The sequence below is a fragment of the Astyanax mexicanus genome, chromosome 1 (genome assembly GCF_023375975.1).
Source record: "Astyanax mexicanus isolate ESR-SI-001 chromosome 1, AstMex3_surface, whole genome shotgun sequence".
In the NCBI taxonomy this organism is placed as follows: domain Eukaryota; kingdom Metazoa; phylum Chordata; class Actinopteri; order Characiformes; family Acestrorhamphidae; genus Astyanax; species Astyanax mexicanus.
The window spans coordinates 72022601-72040589 of NC_064408.1; the positions used below are offsets into that span (position 1 = coordinate 72022601).

Consider the following 17989-nt stretch of genomic DNA (forward strand, 5'->3'; position numbering starts at 1 on the left):
CATAATGTCAGAGTACTCCGACTTGTTTCTGAAGCGATATGGTGAATCTAGCCTCTTTACATTTCGCTGCGTCAGTTCACCCTGACACTTTCATTACATTTGGGGAAATAAGGATGCAGTTTCACTTTCCACCCTTTCTCTTTTCTTGCTCCTCTGCTTCACATCCTTCACATCTGTTGTCAGTTATTTTCTTAGCACTCTATCCTGTCCCTCGTCTTTCCTGTTTGACTCCAATTCTCATTCTTTTCTCTACACACCTTCATATATATTTAAAAGGAATAGCTAGTGCCCCCAATCAACCTCTCCGATATAAAAGAAAGTGAAGAAACAATCAGAAGGAGACCGTGTGATATTTAGAATAAAATGAGAAGGGAGCGGTTGTTCATTACATGGAGTGCAGTTTGACTGCAGAGTCAATGAAAACCCGATAGGAAATGCTAGCGGCTAGAAGAGGCAAATTAGCCGAGTCCTTTTGGGCTCTGATTTATGGCGTACATCTGGGCTGCCTTCCATTGTTTTCAATTAGAAGTTAAAACACGGCCTCCTGTGTGCAAAGCAATGCATTCCCACCAGCTCCCTCTTCTCCGACCAATTACACAGTGGACAGGTGCCGCGTGCTTCCAACAGATTGGCCCTTCTTCCTCTGCCCATTTTTCTCCCTGGTGCTTTGGAACATCGAGTACCAGCTCCCCGGTGTTGACTGACCCCTCCACCCCCACAAATCATGGTTTTGTGACTGATACAAGAACGAGGTGAATAGTACAGTGTTTCATAGTCTTGGTCCTGCCTGGAGGCACCCTGCCCTGCACATTTTAGTGTAATCTCACCCTCACTTAAGTGGGCTTCATTAAGAGCGCTATTAAAATAAATATTCACGAACTAAACATTTGGAAAGTTTGTAAAGTAACAGAGATTTTATAGGGAATTTTCTTTATTTTTTATTTGATCAATATTATTTCATTTTTAACAAACAATTCTAAATTGGGACTGTGCTGTCATACCCAACACTGTGGGTAGAATATATTTTATTGTATTGTTGTAAATATTAAGGGTGGGAATCTCTAGGCACTTTATATTTTTATGCAATTACATTTCAAAGGTCTGCGATGTGATTTAAAAAAAACAATTATTATTGTTGTTTTTTTTTTTTTTTTTTTTCAAATAAATAGAAATATTGTCATAGTAATTTAATTTATTCAAATAATTAATACAAAAATCTAGGATCAATGTTGTTAGGATACTGGTTAGGCAAACTTTGGACCAAATATTAAAACCAGCTACAGGGTAAAAGGTTATGGCTGACCAGCATTTTTTTTTTTGTACCAAGCACTACGGTTTTTAGTTATATTGTAAGAGAATTGAAAAGGAGATGGACTATGGACAAAAAGAAACAACAAAATAAAAAAAAATGTGAATTTTTGAATGTAAAACTGTTACTGTTCTAAATTTTAGTATGTAATATTGTCTGTTTATTTTAAAATTGTAAAAATATATTTTTCTAAATGAAGTTTATTAAAAAAAAAATTATGTATGGTTTTAATGTTGTGACTGATCAGTTTAATCTGCAGATGAATAAAGTATAATGCAAAATAGATAATAGAAAAGTAAACATTTTAGTGGGCTTCGTAATGCTTTGTATACACACAAAAATTGGTTCTCAGAGTGGCTTACCTGATAAAGTGCAAGTAAATTTAAATAATTTCCCCAAAAATAATAATAATTCCACAAGGAGAACAATAATAAACTATCTGTTTGACATTATTAAAACTTTAAGAAAATTTACAATGAAGAAACGAGTGAAGTACCGGCTAATATTGTGTACAATTGTGATTTTGGCACAGCTTTTTCTAAGCTTTATTTGATTGCCACCAGAGCTTTAAGAACACTGGCCAACTGCTGCATTCTAAACAATAATAAGCATTATTTGTTGACATTTATTTAAACTTTTAGAAAATTTTCATCAAAGAAAAGAGTGAATTAGCGGCTAATATAGTATTATTAAAAGCTGTAAGACAGAGACCAAAGAGCAGGAATTTAGATGTTTGAGTGAAAGTGTCTAAGTAGCTGCTTCAGCTTGCGGAGCTCCTCAGCCACCTCCACACAAACATCTATATCTCTCGTCTTTGGTCTCTATGTTACTTGTCAGAAGCCCAACACTTGGTGTCGCTTTGCATTTGGGAGGATAAAACAGCGTATTTAATAGCACTGATGCACAAAAAACTAAAAGACGTTGATCGGGTTTGTTGCTCATCCTACATCCTACCTTTTGCGTCTTGTCATCATTTAAGAAACAGTTCAGATTTGTCCACGTCTGAATCGAGATGCATATAAGAATCAAAACTTTCCCCCACCCCTAGATTTGACTGAATCTGACTATTTTTAATGGGTACCCAGTTCTTGGAATTATGCAACTGACTCTGATTTGGGACTGTGTTACCAATTTTCTAACCTTGTGGACAGTATAATATGTTAATTGTGTTGTTGTAAATATTATTTTAATGCACGATTTTTGCACAGCTTTTTTTTTATTACAAGTTTTATTTGATTACCACCAGAGCTTTAAGAACACTGACCAACTGCTGCATTAAAAACTGCATAATTGGTCACTACATACAGTATTCTCATGTGTGCTTGCACTATAAATGTGTCAAATGTATTTGTCTCCAAGTACTAAAACACACACTAATTGGCACAATATTGTGCCAATTATGTGTGTTACATGTTGAGTATACAGAGGCACTGAACTGAATCCATGCATAATGGTGCAATAACTTGGAACTCTTCTACCCACAGATAGCAGCGTAAAGCGCAAGACTCGCCGCCGACCAGTCTGGGAGCGGGGAATCATTAGGAAGAAGAAGATCAGCAAGAAGGAGGAGGCAGAAGAAGATGAGGAGCCTGAGGACGAAGAGGGAGCCGACGACTCGGCTTGTGCCGACCAGGGTGACACCAGTCTGGTTCAGGACGAGTCCTCCAGTGACACCATGGAGCCCCAAGCCGATAAACCCGTTCCCCAGCCCAACGGATACACCCTGTCCACTGAGGAGGAGAGCTCTAATGAACCCACTGTAACTCCAGATTCTGGAGACGTGGTGGATAAGGTGAAGACATCTACCTCTACAGAACCTCCTCCTGAAGAGGAGAAAGAGGCATCTGTGGTCTCTGCCCCTCAGGAGTGTGTGAACGGAGACGAGTCCATGGACAGTATAGACAGCGAGGCCAATGAGAAAGAAGCAGAGAAAGACGGGAAGGAGGAGGAAGCTCCTTCTAAAGCAGGTGCAGAGGATGGAGCTGTTGAGGCTGTCGAGGAAAGCAAGGCAAAGGAGTGTATGCAAGCAGAAGCAGCATCATCATCAGCAGCAGCAGCAGCAGAAGGAACATCTAGTGATGGAGATCATGAGAAAGGTAATTTGCTGTCAAGTTGAGTAGAAAATAGAGTTCAGGGCTGCATGATTTGCATGATGATATGTATTGATTAATTTCTTCGACAATGTGAAAGCTTGTGATGAAAATTGGTCCTATGGAACATTTTTAAATGTAAATTTAAAATCTGGAGTCTTTCTGTGATTATTGGAGTGCCCGTTTGCAGCTTTGTAGTGCACACTAAGCAAGCAAATGAAGTCTCAAGCTGAACATCATATATTCGTCTGTGGTTTATTCAGGGGTTTACATCATCTAAATTCTTTTCAACTGTCAAGTGAAGCACTGTCAAACTCTAAGTTTATGTACTATTGGCTATTGGCCCTTAACACACCATCTGTTGCAGTTTCTTCTCCGACAATAACAACAACAAAATCTCTAGGATGCATCACTTGTTAGAGCTTAAATAGCAGGCTGAATTCTCTCTGCTCGGGCTGTTATGAAGCAACAGCTTTAAAATACTTGTTTTCCTCTCTTACCAGGTACCTCTAAAGGGAAAAAGTGCCAGAAGAGCCAGTCAGAGCAGCAGAAGGGGGCTGTTGTAGACAGGCCAGAGGATCCCCCACAGCCCCCACCTCCACCTGCTTTAGTTGTGGACCACCAGAAGCTTGAGGTAAGAGACCCTGAATCAGAGTTAGCAAATCCCTTTGGCAGTGTTTATTCCGCTTGTTTTAGTCGTGTTTTTCAAGGCAACAATATTCCCATCAGTTTTCCTTTTATCTTTTCCAATTGAGACAGCATCAATTCCCACTCACCAGGTTGTTCTCCCTCTGTTTGAAACAGAAAGGTTTTAAAAGTGTTACATTTATTACTCAGTATTAATATAGATACTAGTGTTTAAAATACATCTGTAGAAGTTGAAGTATCAACTCAAGATTTTTACACAAGTGAAAGTGTAAAAGTACTGATTGCAAAACTGCTTAAAGTATAAAAGTAAAAGTAATGTAAGGGGAAAAATGCCTTAATGTAAGAGGAACAAAAGCTTAGGCCATGCCACAGGAGCCTATAGTGCACTACCCCTCCTCCTCAAAACACATTTTTTTTAAAGCCACGATGACTATCTTGTTATATTAAAATGTAAATGTTGAAAAAATTGGCACCTTTTTAGAAACTCAAGGATGCTTTACAATCACATCTTTTTTACACACAACCATTTATACTCAGCACTCGTCCACACACCGGAGAGAAGCGGTGTGTGGACGAGTGCTGAGTATAAATGGTTGTGTGTAAAAAAGACGTGATTGTAAAGCATCCTTGAGTTTCTAAAAAGGTGCCAATTTTATATCATAACATCGCCACTACAGCATCCATATCTGGGCACACAGTCATACATATATATTTACTTATATTCCTATTTTACGTCTTATTTTTTGAAATATAATCAGTAGAAGTAAAAAGTTGACTTGAAAATAATTATTTGTGCTCTGTTACTTGACGCCTCTGGTCGCACACAACGGTTTTGCTGTTGTGAACTCCCAATTATTAATAAATGTAGCATCACTGAGCATGGAACTCAGGTTTTATTGATGAATGACTGGGCCCAGTGCAGGAACAGTGTATTTTTGATCATTTTTGATACAGATCTTAACAACTTATTCTTTACTTTTACAGCATTACTAAATCAGTAAGTAACTAAATAAGTAACTTTATCACCCAGCACTGATCCGATGGGTAAAGTATTTGAAGCTATACTTATTCTAGCTCTGTGGTAGGGTGAAATGTTGCATTTTTATTGGTAATTATTCAAGAATATTAAATTAAAACCATATGTATTTATATTCTGTGCCTGTCTTTTGAAATTTATCAATAAAGTTTACAGTATGAGATGCAGCTATGTTGAAGTGAGCTGATTCCTGGCTGGAGTAACTAGGTCTATTTTTTTTTTCACCTAATCATACAGCTAGAAGAAACACTTACCAGCATTGATCCTTACACCATTTTAATGCTCTTATACACATGCTTAAACATTTTTTGATTGTCACTGTGCCATTTCTAAAGCATATATACCAGTTCAAAAATTATTTGGGAAATCGTTTGGAAAAGCAGCTTTTTGAAATTGATGAAATTACACAGTTTACTTCTAAATGATTGTTGCCAACTACTGTCTAGATTTACCTTTTTATTATTATACTGTGACAGATCAATGTGTTTAGGTTTTGTCTTCCTGGTGCAATGCGAGTTTTAAGTCTCTGTGTGTAAGAGCTAATCTATGTGCTGTATTTAGGTCTGTTTTGGCCGGTACGCTTGCTTCTTGGGATAACTGATATTAAACTTTGGGAGGTGTGAGTGGTTCCTGCTGTGCTGGCATGATCAAACTAACAGTTCAGGGCCAAGTTTGCATTCTCATTTGGACAAAGAAAAGAAAATGTAGATGTGTGATGACGGGGCCTAAAACAAAATTGATGCACTCTGCCGAACAACAGAGGAAGAATGTGAATGTGCGAGCGTAAGATATTTTGTTTTCCTGATGCTTTGAATACAGCAAGTGGCAGCCGTGCTGCGTTTTCCACCTCGCTAATACCCAAGTGCCCAATTGGAGTTCCTGCTTGAAGAGCTACTCAAAGTGGTGGCCAAACTGTCAAAGAAGAGATAGTTGTGGAACAAAAACATTAAAAAGAGGAGTTGCAAGGGAGTGTGCACCACAGCCCGCCTCCAGGTTGGTTATCACGCTCTTATCTCCCAGCAGAACACCCCCGAGGGCTTCAATCATGGACCCTGCCTTTCAGATGGATTGATGATGCTCAGCACTGCGTCAGGTGCCTCGCTGGCTGCCGAGCCGTGAGAGCTGAGAGGCGTGGAGCCCGCGAGCGCTTGTGGCACTAATCTGAGGCTTATTTGTTCATTTAGGGAGAAAAAGCAGATATCTTTAAGAAACAGATCGTGAAGTGACGGGGGCTGTGAATAATTGCTTTTTCATCCCTGGCTTATGGAACAAATTGAATTTCCGGTGAAGTGGGGTGAGAGTTGCCGTTTAGGCAGATATCTCCCCCTGGTTGGGCTGGCAAGCTGCCTGACACATATTAGGAATAGAAAGTGGCCTATTTCCTCGCCTTTCATTCATATTCATCGACTGGAGACACGCTCATTACTATTGACATTTTTGTAGCATGGCAGGGCCCCTGAAATACCTCTGGAATTAAACAGTGTCGAGGAAAGACCGGGAGCTTTGTTTCTGTACCTGTCTTTTGGGCAGTACGTCAGTTCTTGTGATTGCTGTGGGATAGATGATGCCCATACTGAAAAGAGGGGAGAAAAAAGCAGATGTCTGTCTAAAAAGAGATTTTAAAAGGTCGTTGACAAATACCCGGTCTTCAGAAAGACAGGCTTTTCAGAATTCACTGGAAAGATTCCCCCCTGTGCTGGGAATGTTTATTAAAACTCTGTTATTGCAGTATTTTGTCACGTTCACTTTTGCCATGGTCCATTTTGTTCTTGTTTGAAGACCTGTTGCTGGCAGTTCAAATAGCTGAGCCACTTACAACGTCTGCTTAGCCAAAAATGACTGCATTACTCTGTGGTCTACTACTTGACTGTCAATAAAAGCTTTTTTTGGATTGTATTTTTTCCTGTTACAGTTTGAGTGCTTTACCGCTTTCTTTGTCCCGGATGACGTCCTTGACAGCAAAATGTGTTTGAAGTCGCAAACAGCACCTGCTTAGACTTCTGAAAGATTTTTTTTTGTATGCCTTTTTTAAAAATATGCTTTTTTAAAAATGACCAGAACAAAATGAACCATGGCAAAAGCAAACGTTACAAAAAACTGCAGTAAAAGAGTTTTAATAAACATTCCCAGCACACGGGTGAATCTTTCCATGCATTATTTGCATGTACAAAAAGGACCAGGATCACTGTGTTTGCTTTACAGTGAAAGTTGTATAGCTTAGTGTCGTGCAGCTGTATGTGCCGTCACATTCATTAACCGAGTCTTCTTTAAGATGACAGAATGAGCTCTGCCTCTGATTTTCATTTGACAGAAGGTGCTTATTCGCTCCCAATCTGTGAAGCTGTTTTTATTTTAATGAGAGACAAGGGAATTTAGAAAAAGGAACAGATTCTGTTATCGAAGAATTTTTTTTTCATTGACGACACCTCCAGCGCCTAAAAGTTCATACTCTGTGTTTTTAAGAAAAGATATATTTGTTGTGAGCTAGCATCTTTGTAAATATTAGTGTAATTAAAAAGTTGTTGTATTATGTTATATGAGGATCTCTGCTGAAAGTTCTTTATGAAGCAACTTCAGACTATTGCTTATCTTTATAGTTAATGCATCTTAAAGCTAGTCCTAATCTTAGCAGCCTGTGTTCGGAGCTAATTCACAGACTGATAATCACTTCACGATTTGAGACAAACAGCTCTTTGTTGTTATTATTATAATTATTAAGGACATTTTAAAGTAATATTTTTTCTGCTTTATATTTTACATATAATAGCTTTTAAAGAAATGCTTCAACCTGAATCTGCAAGCCTTAAGCCTAATGTTCAAACCTTTTATTTACTGTTAAAGTCCAAAGTAACATTTTCCACTCTTCCTGACATATTCACTGATTTTAGTTTTCTTTATCTTACTTGTATTTTGAAAGTGAGCGTTCAGCTGGACCCGCTGTTGCATCATCTGTTCCTTCTTCCTTCTTCCTTCTGTCCATGCCAGCCTCATGTTTGTCTTAATTTGAACCCTGGTGATCTTTTTATTTATTTATTTATTTTGTCCACTGCAGCGCAGCACCAGAGATTGTATTAAAATTAACGAGGGGCAGAAATATACGTTCGTCTGTCTGTTTCTCTCTCTGTGCTGCTGTCTCTCGTCTTCTCCTGCTCCGTCCCTGTATGTTTTCAGACCTTAATAACTTCCCTTGTGATGTTTGTAACCCAGTGGAATTGCTTCACTGTAGCATGGTAATCCCAAATCTGTGTCTTCATACTTCATACTCTTCTGGGCTAATCGTTCAACACTGACACTTTTCAGATTTGCTTTGTAGTAATGTGAGCATTAATGGACTTCTCTTTCCCCACTAACAGCAGAAAATGAGTCCTTTGTACTTTAAGAATTGTAATAGTCTGTTTTGTGGTGGATAACTTGGATGTAAACAGTCAGGCGTGAAGAGCTAAACAGTCATTGGCAGTGACTGTGCTTCAAAGCTTGGGCTTACAAAGTTTGTTTATTTGTTTGTTTGTGTGTTTGTTTATTTTTAGAGTGCACACAAAGCATCAGTCACAAGTTTGGACACACCAGTTCTCATCTAATGTTTTTTTTTTTATTATTATTATTATTATTATTTTTGTAGATTAATAGTGAAGACATCAAAACTAAATGAAGAAATGCATATGCAATTGGAAAGTATACAAAAAAGTTATAAACAAACCATAATATGTCTTACATACTTTACAGACTATTAAAAAAATATCACATTTATTTTAAGCCAACTTTGCTCACTCTTCTCAAGCATTCTCGCCATCGGCTTCATGAGGTATTGCAGAACCTGGAATGGTTCTCCAACTGTCTTAAAGGAGTTTCCCAAACCACCTGGGATGGGTTTTGTTATGCCAGGTGATTGTGAAGGACAAAAGCCCTATCTGGACGAGATTAGTTTCTCAGGGGGACGTCAGTGAAAAACATTTCACACTTCTACTCAGTGATAAAACTGAGTATCCGTTTTTTTCTGTTGTATCTGGACTCCAATTAAAAAAACAGGAGGACAAGTGAGTTTTTTGGCTTTCTTGATCACATGACATCACGTTCAGTAGCTCCTGCTTTTCCACTCGCTGTTGTGTTTACTAGAATCTTGTAAAGTGTAATAACGGTGCGTGGCAGTGGACGAATAGCTATTTTATTAAACGCGAGGTGACAAAACTCAGAGATGTGCATCTGGACGGAACTAAAATTACCGGAGGACCACGGAGTTCAGCGAAAAACAGTAGATAATTCAGCCTGTAATTTTCTCAGAGGATGTCTAAGAAAAACAAATACATGGTCGTTCCGGACAGGAATAAAATCACAGAGGACCCCCCCATAAAAGAGAAAATTACCCCAGGACCCCCTGAGAAACCAATCCTGTCCAGATAGGGCTTAACACAATGTTTTTTTTTTGGTCCACTTCCTAATTAAATGTGTTCCTTCATAGTTTTAAGTATTTATTATTAATCTACAATGTAGTAAATAATACAAATAAAGAACGCATATTAAGGAGAGCGTGTGTTAATTTTTTAAGTGGTACTGTTTGTTAACACTCATAAGATAAGTATATAAGATATATATATATATATATATATATATATAAATATATATATATATATATATATATATATATATATATATATATATATATATATATATAAATATATAAAGTATAAATAATGTGTCCACAATAAGTATTATACGTGTAAGTGTTCAGTGAGCAGTGGTGGTGTTATGCTGTGTTGAAGAAGCTGATGAACTCAATAAATTGTTCCACAAGCTTTTCAGGTAGACCGGTCCGACTATTACTCAACAGCAGATGAAGATAAACATCAAAAGGCTGGAGTTTAATGGACCGTATCAACAGCTCTTCTATAGCTTGGATTATGGTTCTATTGAGTGTTGACTGCTGCCTGTGACCACTTACCCACTGTCGCTGACAGGAGCACAAAAACACAGCTAGGGGTCCTAGCTAATTCCCTGTAATTGACAGGCTAGGGAGCTGTGTATAGTCAATTAATTAGTGTTTTTCCATTGTCATTCAAGAGAGTCTCTGTTGTTCTTTGTGACAGTTTTTTCTTTCATATTTATATATACACAATTACTTTTCTAGGTTTGAATTTTTGACATTGGAAGTGCTTCTGTGATTCAAATTCTTGCAATAATGTTTTCACCCAAACCGTTTGCTTTTAGATTGAAATGCTTCAAGTAAACGTTATTGAAATGTGATTCAGAGATTCTGTTTTTTTTTTTTTTTTTTTTTTTAAACTTGTTTGCAGCGAGAGTGTGTGTTCTCATTAAAGGCCACCCCAAAAGCAGACCAGGTTTTGCAATTATTTCTGTCTGTAGCCAGATAATCCCGAAGCAGTCTGCTTTTTGCCCCAGTGTGCTTTGTTCTTCGTGGCAAAGCCCTTATCAGGAGCCTGCACAGTTTTTGTTGACTTGGACAGATGCAACCAGAGCGTCACTGTAACCTAATAACTTATCTGTATGCGTTTTGATGAGCTGCTGATTGGCCACAGGATCACTGTGATGAACATGTCAATTGAAAGGGCATTGCTGGGTCTGGAGCATTTTAATTAAAGTGAATGTGAAATGTAAACACCGGCACGCTGGAGCAGTGTATGAAATGGAAGGTAATTATGATTTGCCTTAATTAGCTGTCGCTGTGATCTTAATTGCTTTTGAAGATGGCTGACCCCCTGTCCTGACTGTGTGTGGGGTAGAATTGCGTCGAGACCGGCTGTGTGTGAGGCATTTTCCTACTTTATGGAGAGAGCTTTCCTCTCTCTGTTTTACTCACTTCATTTATTCCATGTCAAACTATTGGAAGCTTGATTGAGCAGTCATGATGTTAAACAACAGCTAAATAACAACAAAACAATAGAAAGTTGATATTGCTTTTGAATTATGAGCTTAAGACCCCATAGACTGTCTACAGATCTAAACTGGTGGTGTGTTTAAGATTAAGACCAGGACCAGGGCTATGTTTAGGTGTGAGTTGCATGTTGGTTAATAATGCATTATTACTGCTGTCCAAGTTAACTGTTGCCTAAAATACTTCAGAACTACAGACTATTTTATTTTTTTAGTCACAGTAACTATAAGATCTTCTAAATTGACTGCCATGTTTGAGAGTTTAATTGGGGTTCAAGTGATTTATAAAGTTCTTCACAGAATAAAGTAATGAGAAAACAATATGTACATTTATTAATATGTAAATTCAGTATTTATTAAATCGTTACCTCAGGGAATTACTTGGAAACGGCAACAACTATATGATTTGTGAGGTTGAACACTGGGCCAGTGAGTTCATTCCAAGACATTCATTTGCAGGAAATGAGAAATGGCTAAAAAAAAAAAAAAAGATGCAGAGCTTTCAGACCTCAAATAATGCAACGAAAACAAGTTGATATTCATAAAGTTTTAGGAGTACAGAAATCAATATTTGGTGGAAAAACCCTGGTTTTTAATCACAGTTTTCAGGCATCTTGGCATGCTCTCCTCCACCAGTCTTACACACTGCTTTTACACAGATAACTTTATGGCACTCCTGGTAAAAAATTCAAGCAGTTTAGCTTGGTTTGTTGGTTTGTGATCATCCATCTTTCTCTTGATTATATTCCAGAGGTTTTCAATTTGGTCAAATCCAAGAAACTCATCTATTTTTTTTCCAGAGCTTCCATGGGACATGGCAAAAGTAATGGGACACAGTACTTATCCGATGTTCCACAATATTTGGCACACCAGAGTATTAAGTTTAGTAATATTTTAGTATTAATTAAATAACAAAAGAGCAGTTTTTGCTACAGAGGCAGATTTTTTTTTCTATCTAGTTAAAAAACAAAAGAAATCGGTAAGAGGGCAATTACTTGGTACAAGAGGTAGAATGGTTTGGGTAGCTTTTTTCTCTTAATAAATAAAATTATCATTTAAAAAGTGCTTTTTATATTTACTCAGGTTATATTTGTCTGATATTGAAATTGGTGTGATAATCTGAAAAATGTAAGTATGACAAAAAAGCAAAAACAAAAGAAATCTGCAAGTTGGCAAATAGTTTTTCACATCGCTGCATTACAAAGATTCTCATGTTGCATGTCTAGAATATTGCGTTCTGACGTTCTTCCATAAAGTTTGTTGTTTGAAGAGTTGGCGCACCACCACATGACTGTGTTTGACTAACATCAAAAATCTGTTTTCATGAGCTCCTCAAAGACAGTGAACGCTGGTGCTGTTCAACATACAGCCCCAGGTACAGTAATGTTGTGATGTTGGCGTTATGAATTATACATACAGGGTAAAATATATTCTCAGAGCACACCTAATATTCAGTTTTGATGTTCCCAAAGCAAGTTTGATCACTTTGACCAGACTCCTGTGGTAGCTGTTTACTAGTGGAATTTTTAAAGTTCATGAAGAAGAAAAAAAAAAATATATAGTTTTCTGGCACAGACCTGACAGTATATGGTCCATTATTCTGATAGGGTTGAGGTCAGGACTCAAACTTCTAATGCGTTTTTGGAGTCATTGTTCTGTTATAATAACAATTGTATCCATGTTTCAACAGCCCTGGCAAGTTAAAAGACTTTGTGGAACTTTTAGCGCAAATCGAAATATATATATATATATACATATATATATATATACTTCATATACACCCATATTATTTAGTAGTCCAGGAGTAGTCCTGCATGGCCCAGACCAGCTGCTTTTTTCCCTCATTTTAGCAATGATTGTATTACAGCACTTCACCTGTCTGACCTCTAATTCTTCTCTTCACTGCTGAAGTCTTAGTCTTAGTACAGTGTTAAGCACAGCTAAAGGCTGGTGTTGCCATGTGGGTCAGCCAGACGTCTTACTGCAGCAGGTTTCTTCAGTTTTCAAGAGTGTTTTGAATGTGTAGGAAACAATACTCACTGCTCTCTGGCTTTATATGTAAGTTACTTTTGGCAGTGTGGGCAGTTTGGCAAGTCCTGCTGGAAAATGAAATCCGCATCTCCATAAAAGTTGTCAGCAAAGGGAAGCATGAAGTGCTGTAAAATCTCCTGGTAGAAGCTGTGCCAACTTTGGGCTTGGTATAACACAGTGGACCAACATCAGCAGAGGACATGAGTCTCCAAACCATCACTGACCATCAAAAAAATGTACATTTCATTTGGAAATCAAGAGAGCAGAGTCTGGAGGAAGAGTGGAGAGAGACACCGTTCAAGCTGCTTGAGGTCTACTGTGAAGTTTCCACCAATCAGTGATGGTTTGAAGAGTCATGTCATCTGCTGGTGTTGATCCACTGTGTTTTATCAAGTCCAATCTTACAGCACTTCATGCTTCCCTCTGCTGACAGCTTTTAAGGAGATGCAGATTTCATTTTCCAGCAGGACTTAGCACACTGCCCACCAACTACCTGTTGGTCTTATATAATATTCCAATTTTCTGAGATACTGACTTTCTGATTTTCCATAACTCTGTGTGTAAAGCATTTATATAATATGAGATTCAAACGAACATTTCCATGATATTCTAATGATAAATATAAATAAATATATATATATATATATATTATATGATGCCAATCAACAACTCTTCATAATGTTAGAACATTGCAATCATCCCTAATCTTTAACACATTATATCTACATGCATCAAACTTGCATGTATTATAGCTTGTTAGCACAATTAAACATGGATAACATGTTGCTGCACTACAGAACTGATCATCTTGGATTGTATTACAGTAAGGCAGTATTTCTTAATCCTGGTCCTGGCACTCCTTCCCTGCATATTTAGTTCATTCCCTCGATTTAACTAATCAGTTAATTAAGAGTGTTAAAGCAGGGCAGGATTGTCCAGGACTGAGAAACTCTGGAGTAAGTAGACCTTGTCTGCAGTGCAGTATATACCCTGTTAAATGGAAGTGTTGTGGGTTAAATGTGTGCAATAATGAGTTAAAGCGATATCTTTCTCCTGGCTGCTGAAGGATAATTGTGTGCTCTGCTGTTGATGGCTGGTAACTTACCTTTGTGTGACCTCTGCCCTGTGTTCCAGGCTCTACTGGATCAGGTAGTGGTGAAGAGTGAGGGCTACAGTGTGGATCAGTTGGAAAGGCTCTACTCTTTGCTCAGCCAGTGCATCTATCAGCACCGCAGGGATTACGACAAGACCCACTTGATTGAGGTGAGTGGCTCCTATGACTTGAAATGTAATATGATAGACACTATATATCCAGATATGTTTCCAGCCCGGTGCAGGGGAACTCTATACCCCTCCTACTTACACTCAGCATTGTGACCTTAGGCGCAGGCAACAGAGTTTCCTGTTCTATTGGCAGCACCTTTCTGTGGAGATTAAACAAACTGTGTGTGCACAATTGAAGGCTTGTGTCAGCCGTGGGTGCACTTTAAATTTACTGAATTCACTAGTTAGAAGGGATTGCTGTTAGATGCATGTGTGCAGTGCAGTGTAGCAGTGGGCATTTGGTAAATCACTGAAACTAATGCCCAGTCTGATTTATTATTATTATTATTATTATATTTTTTTACGTTAGGCCTGTGGCATCTGTTGTACAATATATATAGACATATAGACATAACCTCAGTAATTTTTGATTAGCTCAGTATTGCACATTAGGATTATATGCATGTTTGTTTACATAAGAATTAACGTCACGTCTTTAGCCAGTCGTGCAATGCCAATGCGTCAATAACACAGGCCTCCATAAGGGGTGTGCCATATCGTATCGTACATGATAATATCTCCAAAAAGTTAGAATATCGTGAACAATATTATACCGTGAAATATCGTGCCATATCACCCACCCCTAATTATCACATCAGGGTGCTACTTTTTTGCTGTTTTTAGCAAAAAGAAAAATTCACACTGTTCTTATTTCCCATTATATATGTACTACAGACGGATTATATCTGTCCAGTATCATTTATTTTACTTTAATCCATTCTTGATTATTGACTTCTGTTACAAATCTGATAAAATCTTTTTTTTTTTTCTCAGTTAGGCATATTATATTGCATGCAATAATAAAATTCTGAATCATTTTTCTAATTCAGTGTTTTTGTCATATCGCCAAAAGTATCGTTATCGTGAAAATACCATAAAATATCATGATTTATTATTTTAGAGCCATATTGCCCACCCATAGCCTCCGTACATGAATAGTATACTGAGACACTAGGGGTGTAACAAGGCATCGTAGCATAATGCATTGGAAAGGCAAAATTTACCATTGTCCATTATGGGAATATATGATTCTATGTTCTGTTTATGAAATATTATGCGGTTGCATTTTTTGAACACAATCCCGTTAGTTCAGGCCAAAGAACCAGTGGGCGTAAGCAAAGGGCAGAGGATATGTTAGTCATTTTTGACTAAAGCCTATAAACACACAAGCTCAGTCAAATCCAAGTAAAAAGTCACCAAAAAACAGAAATACTTTAGTAAAGGTAAATAGAAACCTATTGCTATTTAAGTAGAGTAATACATGATGCTTCCTTTGTTACTGTGTGCTTAAACAATGATACTTTTAGTGTAGATTTCCTAAATAAACAAGTGATTAATTGAGAAAAAAAACAGCACAGTAGTTTGTTTATGCTTAGAACAGTACAGTGAGCATGAATACATTTACAGGTGTAAATAATAATACAGGTGTGTTTTTCGTTTTTTTTTTTTTTAATACACATTCTTCTTTTTATTTCTTGTCGGTCAAAATTGTGAATTACATCAAATTGTAAATCCAGAATCGTGCATTAAATTGAATCATGAGCAGATTGCATTGTTACACCCCTATGAGACTGATGGAGATTATTTTACCCAGGGCTAACAGGTCTGTCATTTTTTTTTCTTTTTAAAGCATTTAAAAATAAGCTGCAACTTTTTTTGACAGACAGTAAGTCAAAAGTAAATGGCTCTTTTAAAAGAGTGTAATTGCATTGTTTTGCCATTACATTATCGGTATGTTAGTAAAATAAAATAGTCTTAAAAAGGCAATAATATTGTTTATCTCAATTATTTATGCAACAGTACATTCGCAAAAATAGTTCTATATCAGTGTCATAAGATTTGTCTTAAAATAACATTTCTGCAATTATATAAACACAGTAAATTGTTATTGTGACAGACCTATTTGACTTGTTCGTCCCGAAAGGCTTTATAAAGAACGTGTTTGCTGTGCTGCTTGGAGACGCTGAGAGCTGCGTTTCCCTAGTGCTGTTTCTCTATACCAGTCTAGCAGTGTTGACCTTCATGCCCATCAGCCTGTGAGGGTTCTCACAGTAGCAGCTTCATGCTTGGTTGCATAAAGGAAGTCAATAACCTTGTGATTAATTTCAGTATAAAAGTGGTAACTGAGCAGAATTGACTAAGCTGTTGGGGTGATTGGGAAATAAGCGTTTGAGCGTGTGCAGAGGGAGTCATATTTTTCATTTTATTCCCAGCCCTTTACCCTTACTTAACTTCAGAGTCCTAATGCAGCTTGATCCCTGACTGCTGTTTCAAATAGCTTTCTCTACAAGACTGATTTAAGCTGTTTATTAAGGTGCTGTGTTTTAGACCTGTCCTCTTCAGGGAGTAAAAAAGTGCTTGTTCATCGTTTGTATAGGTTGACCGTTATTAGTGGGCGGTTTTTATAACTGTTCATTTAATTTCTTCTCCAATAGAAATGACTGATAAATGCTGACTATATAAAGAACTTTTTTACTTATTTATTCAATATTAAGTGCTTTTATATGTCCTTTATGAACTATACAGTATATTTAGGACTGTAGCACTGTACCCTACATCACCATCCACATAATTTCCAGGCAAAATGGTAATGGGTTTATTCATTTTCATTAGTGATTATATGTAAGATAATCTAGGAGAGAAGAGGAATATGAAAAGTAGATCATTTTAAGAGAGTACATTTACCCATGGTATCAGTAAATCCCTGTATATTATCACATTTAAAATATGCATATTCGACGGTTTGAGAATGAGTGTGCAGAGGCGGAGCTTAGTAAAAATGTTTTAAAGAGGCAAAAACTTTATCTATTTTATCGCTATTAAATGTTTTTATTTAATGAAATCATTTGTATTTGTTTGATCTAAAAAATGCAGTTGGTATACGTGAGAATGTTTAAATATATAAATAAATATAATTTACAGTTTAATTGTTTTTCACAAACTATTAAATAAATTATTGGCTTTATTTAAACTGAATCTGATTTTTTAAGGTGTGTGAAATCTCCCTGGAGATTCTTAGACCAACGTAAATTTGTAAATTTGTTCAAAAGAATAGAAGCTCTGATTAGGGTTATATAAAATATCCAGATGTTATGTTATAATATTATATAAATATAAAAAAATAAGTTGTTGCGGGTTCTGTTAGATATATTTTTTCTCCACATTTACCACGTCATTCAACAACAAACACTAAACTTATAAATGAATGCCCATTTTAACTGGAAAGTGAATAAATGCATTATGATCTGTGACTGACCATATAAACTGGCCTAAGAGAAAAAAGTCTGTCTAAATGTGATTCCTCTATTTTTGTATAGTTTTGTAAGTGTGTGTATTCTCACTGCAGTGTGAAATTGTTGCAGTCCTGTTTAATGCCCGGATCAGACTACATGATTTTAGCCAGATTTTGACCCGATTTTGTCGGCGGCAACAAATTGCATGCGTCGGATCCGAATTTCAGTGTCGCAAACGACAAAGGTCCTTGTAGTGTGACACAGTCAAAGAGCAGTAATTTGAGGTGAGTGGCGTCGTCGGAGCATCTGACGGAAAGACTAGCATGTTCGAATTTTTTGTATTTTATCATCTAGTTTGACATGCGACGCACTCCCTGACGCTGACCAATAGGAAGACAGAACGTTCTGTGGCGCACAGATGTAAACATGGAAA

The 17989-nt window shown here is 37.1% G+C and overlaps 1 protein-coding gene across 2 annotated transcripts in view; it reads left to right on the top strand.

Moving 5' to 3' along the window:
* Positions 1 to 17989, top strand: part of atad2b (ATPase family AAA domain containing 2B) — a 112899-nt gene that overhangs the window by 87969 nt on the left and 6941 nt on the right. For both annotated transcript variants that reach the window (XM_022686643.2, XM_022686646.2), the window contains exons 25-27: positions 2794 to 3405; positions 3903 to 4033; positions 14135 to 14263. In XM_022686643.2, coding sequence (XP_022542364.2) covers positions 2794 to 3405; positions 3903 to 4033; positions 14135 to 14263 — 872 coding nt within the window. The remainder of the gene's footprint in view (positions 1 to 2793; positions 3406 to 3902; positions 4034 to 14134; positions 14264 to 17989) is intronic.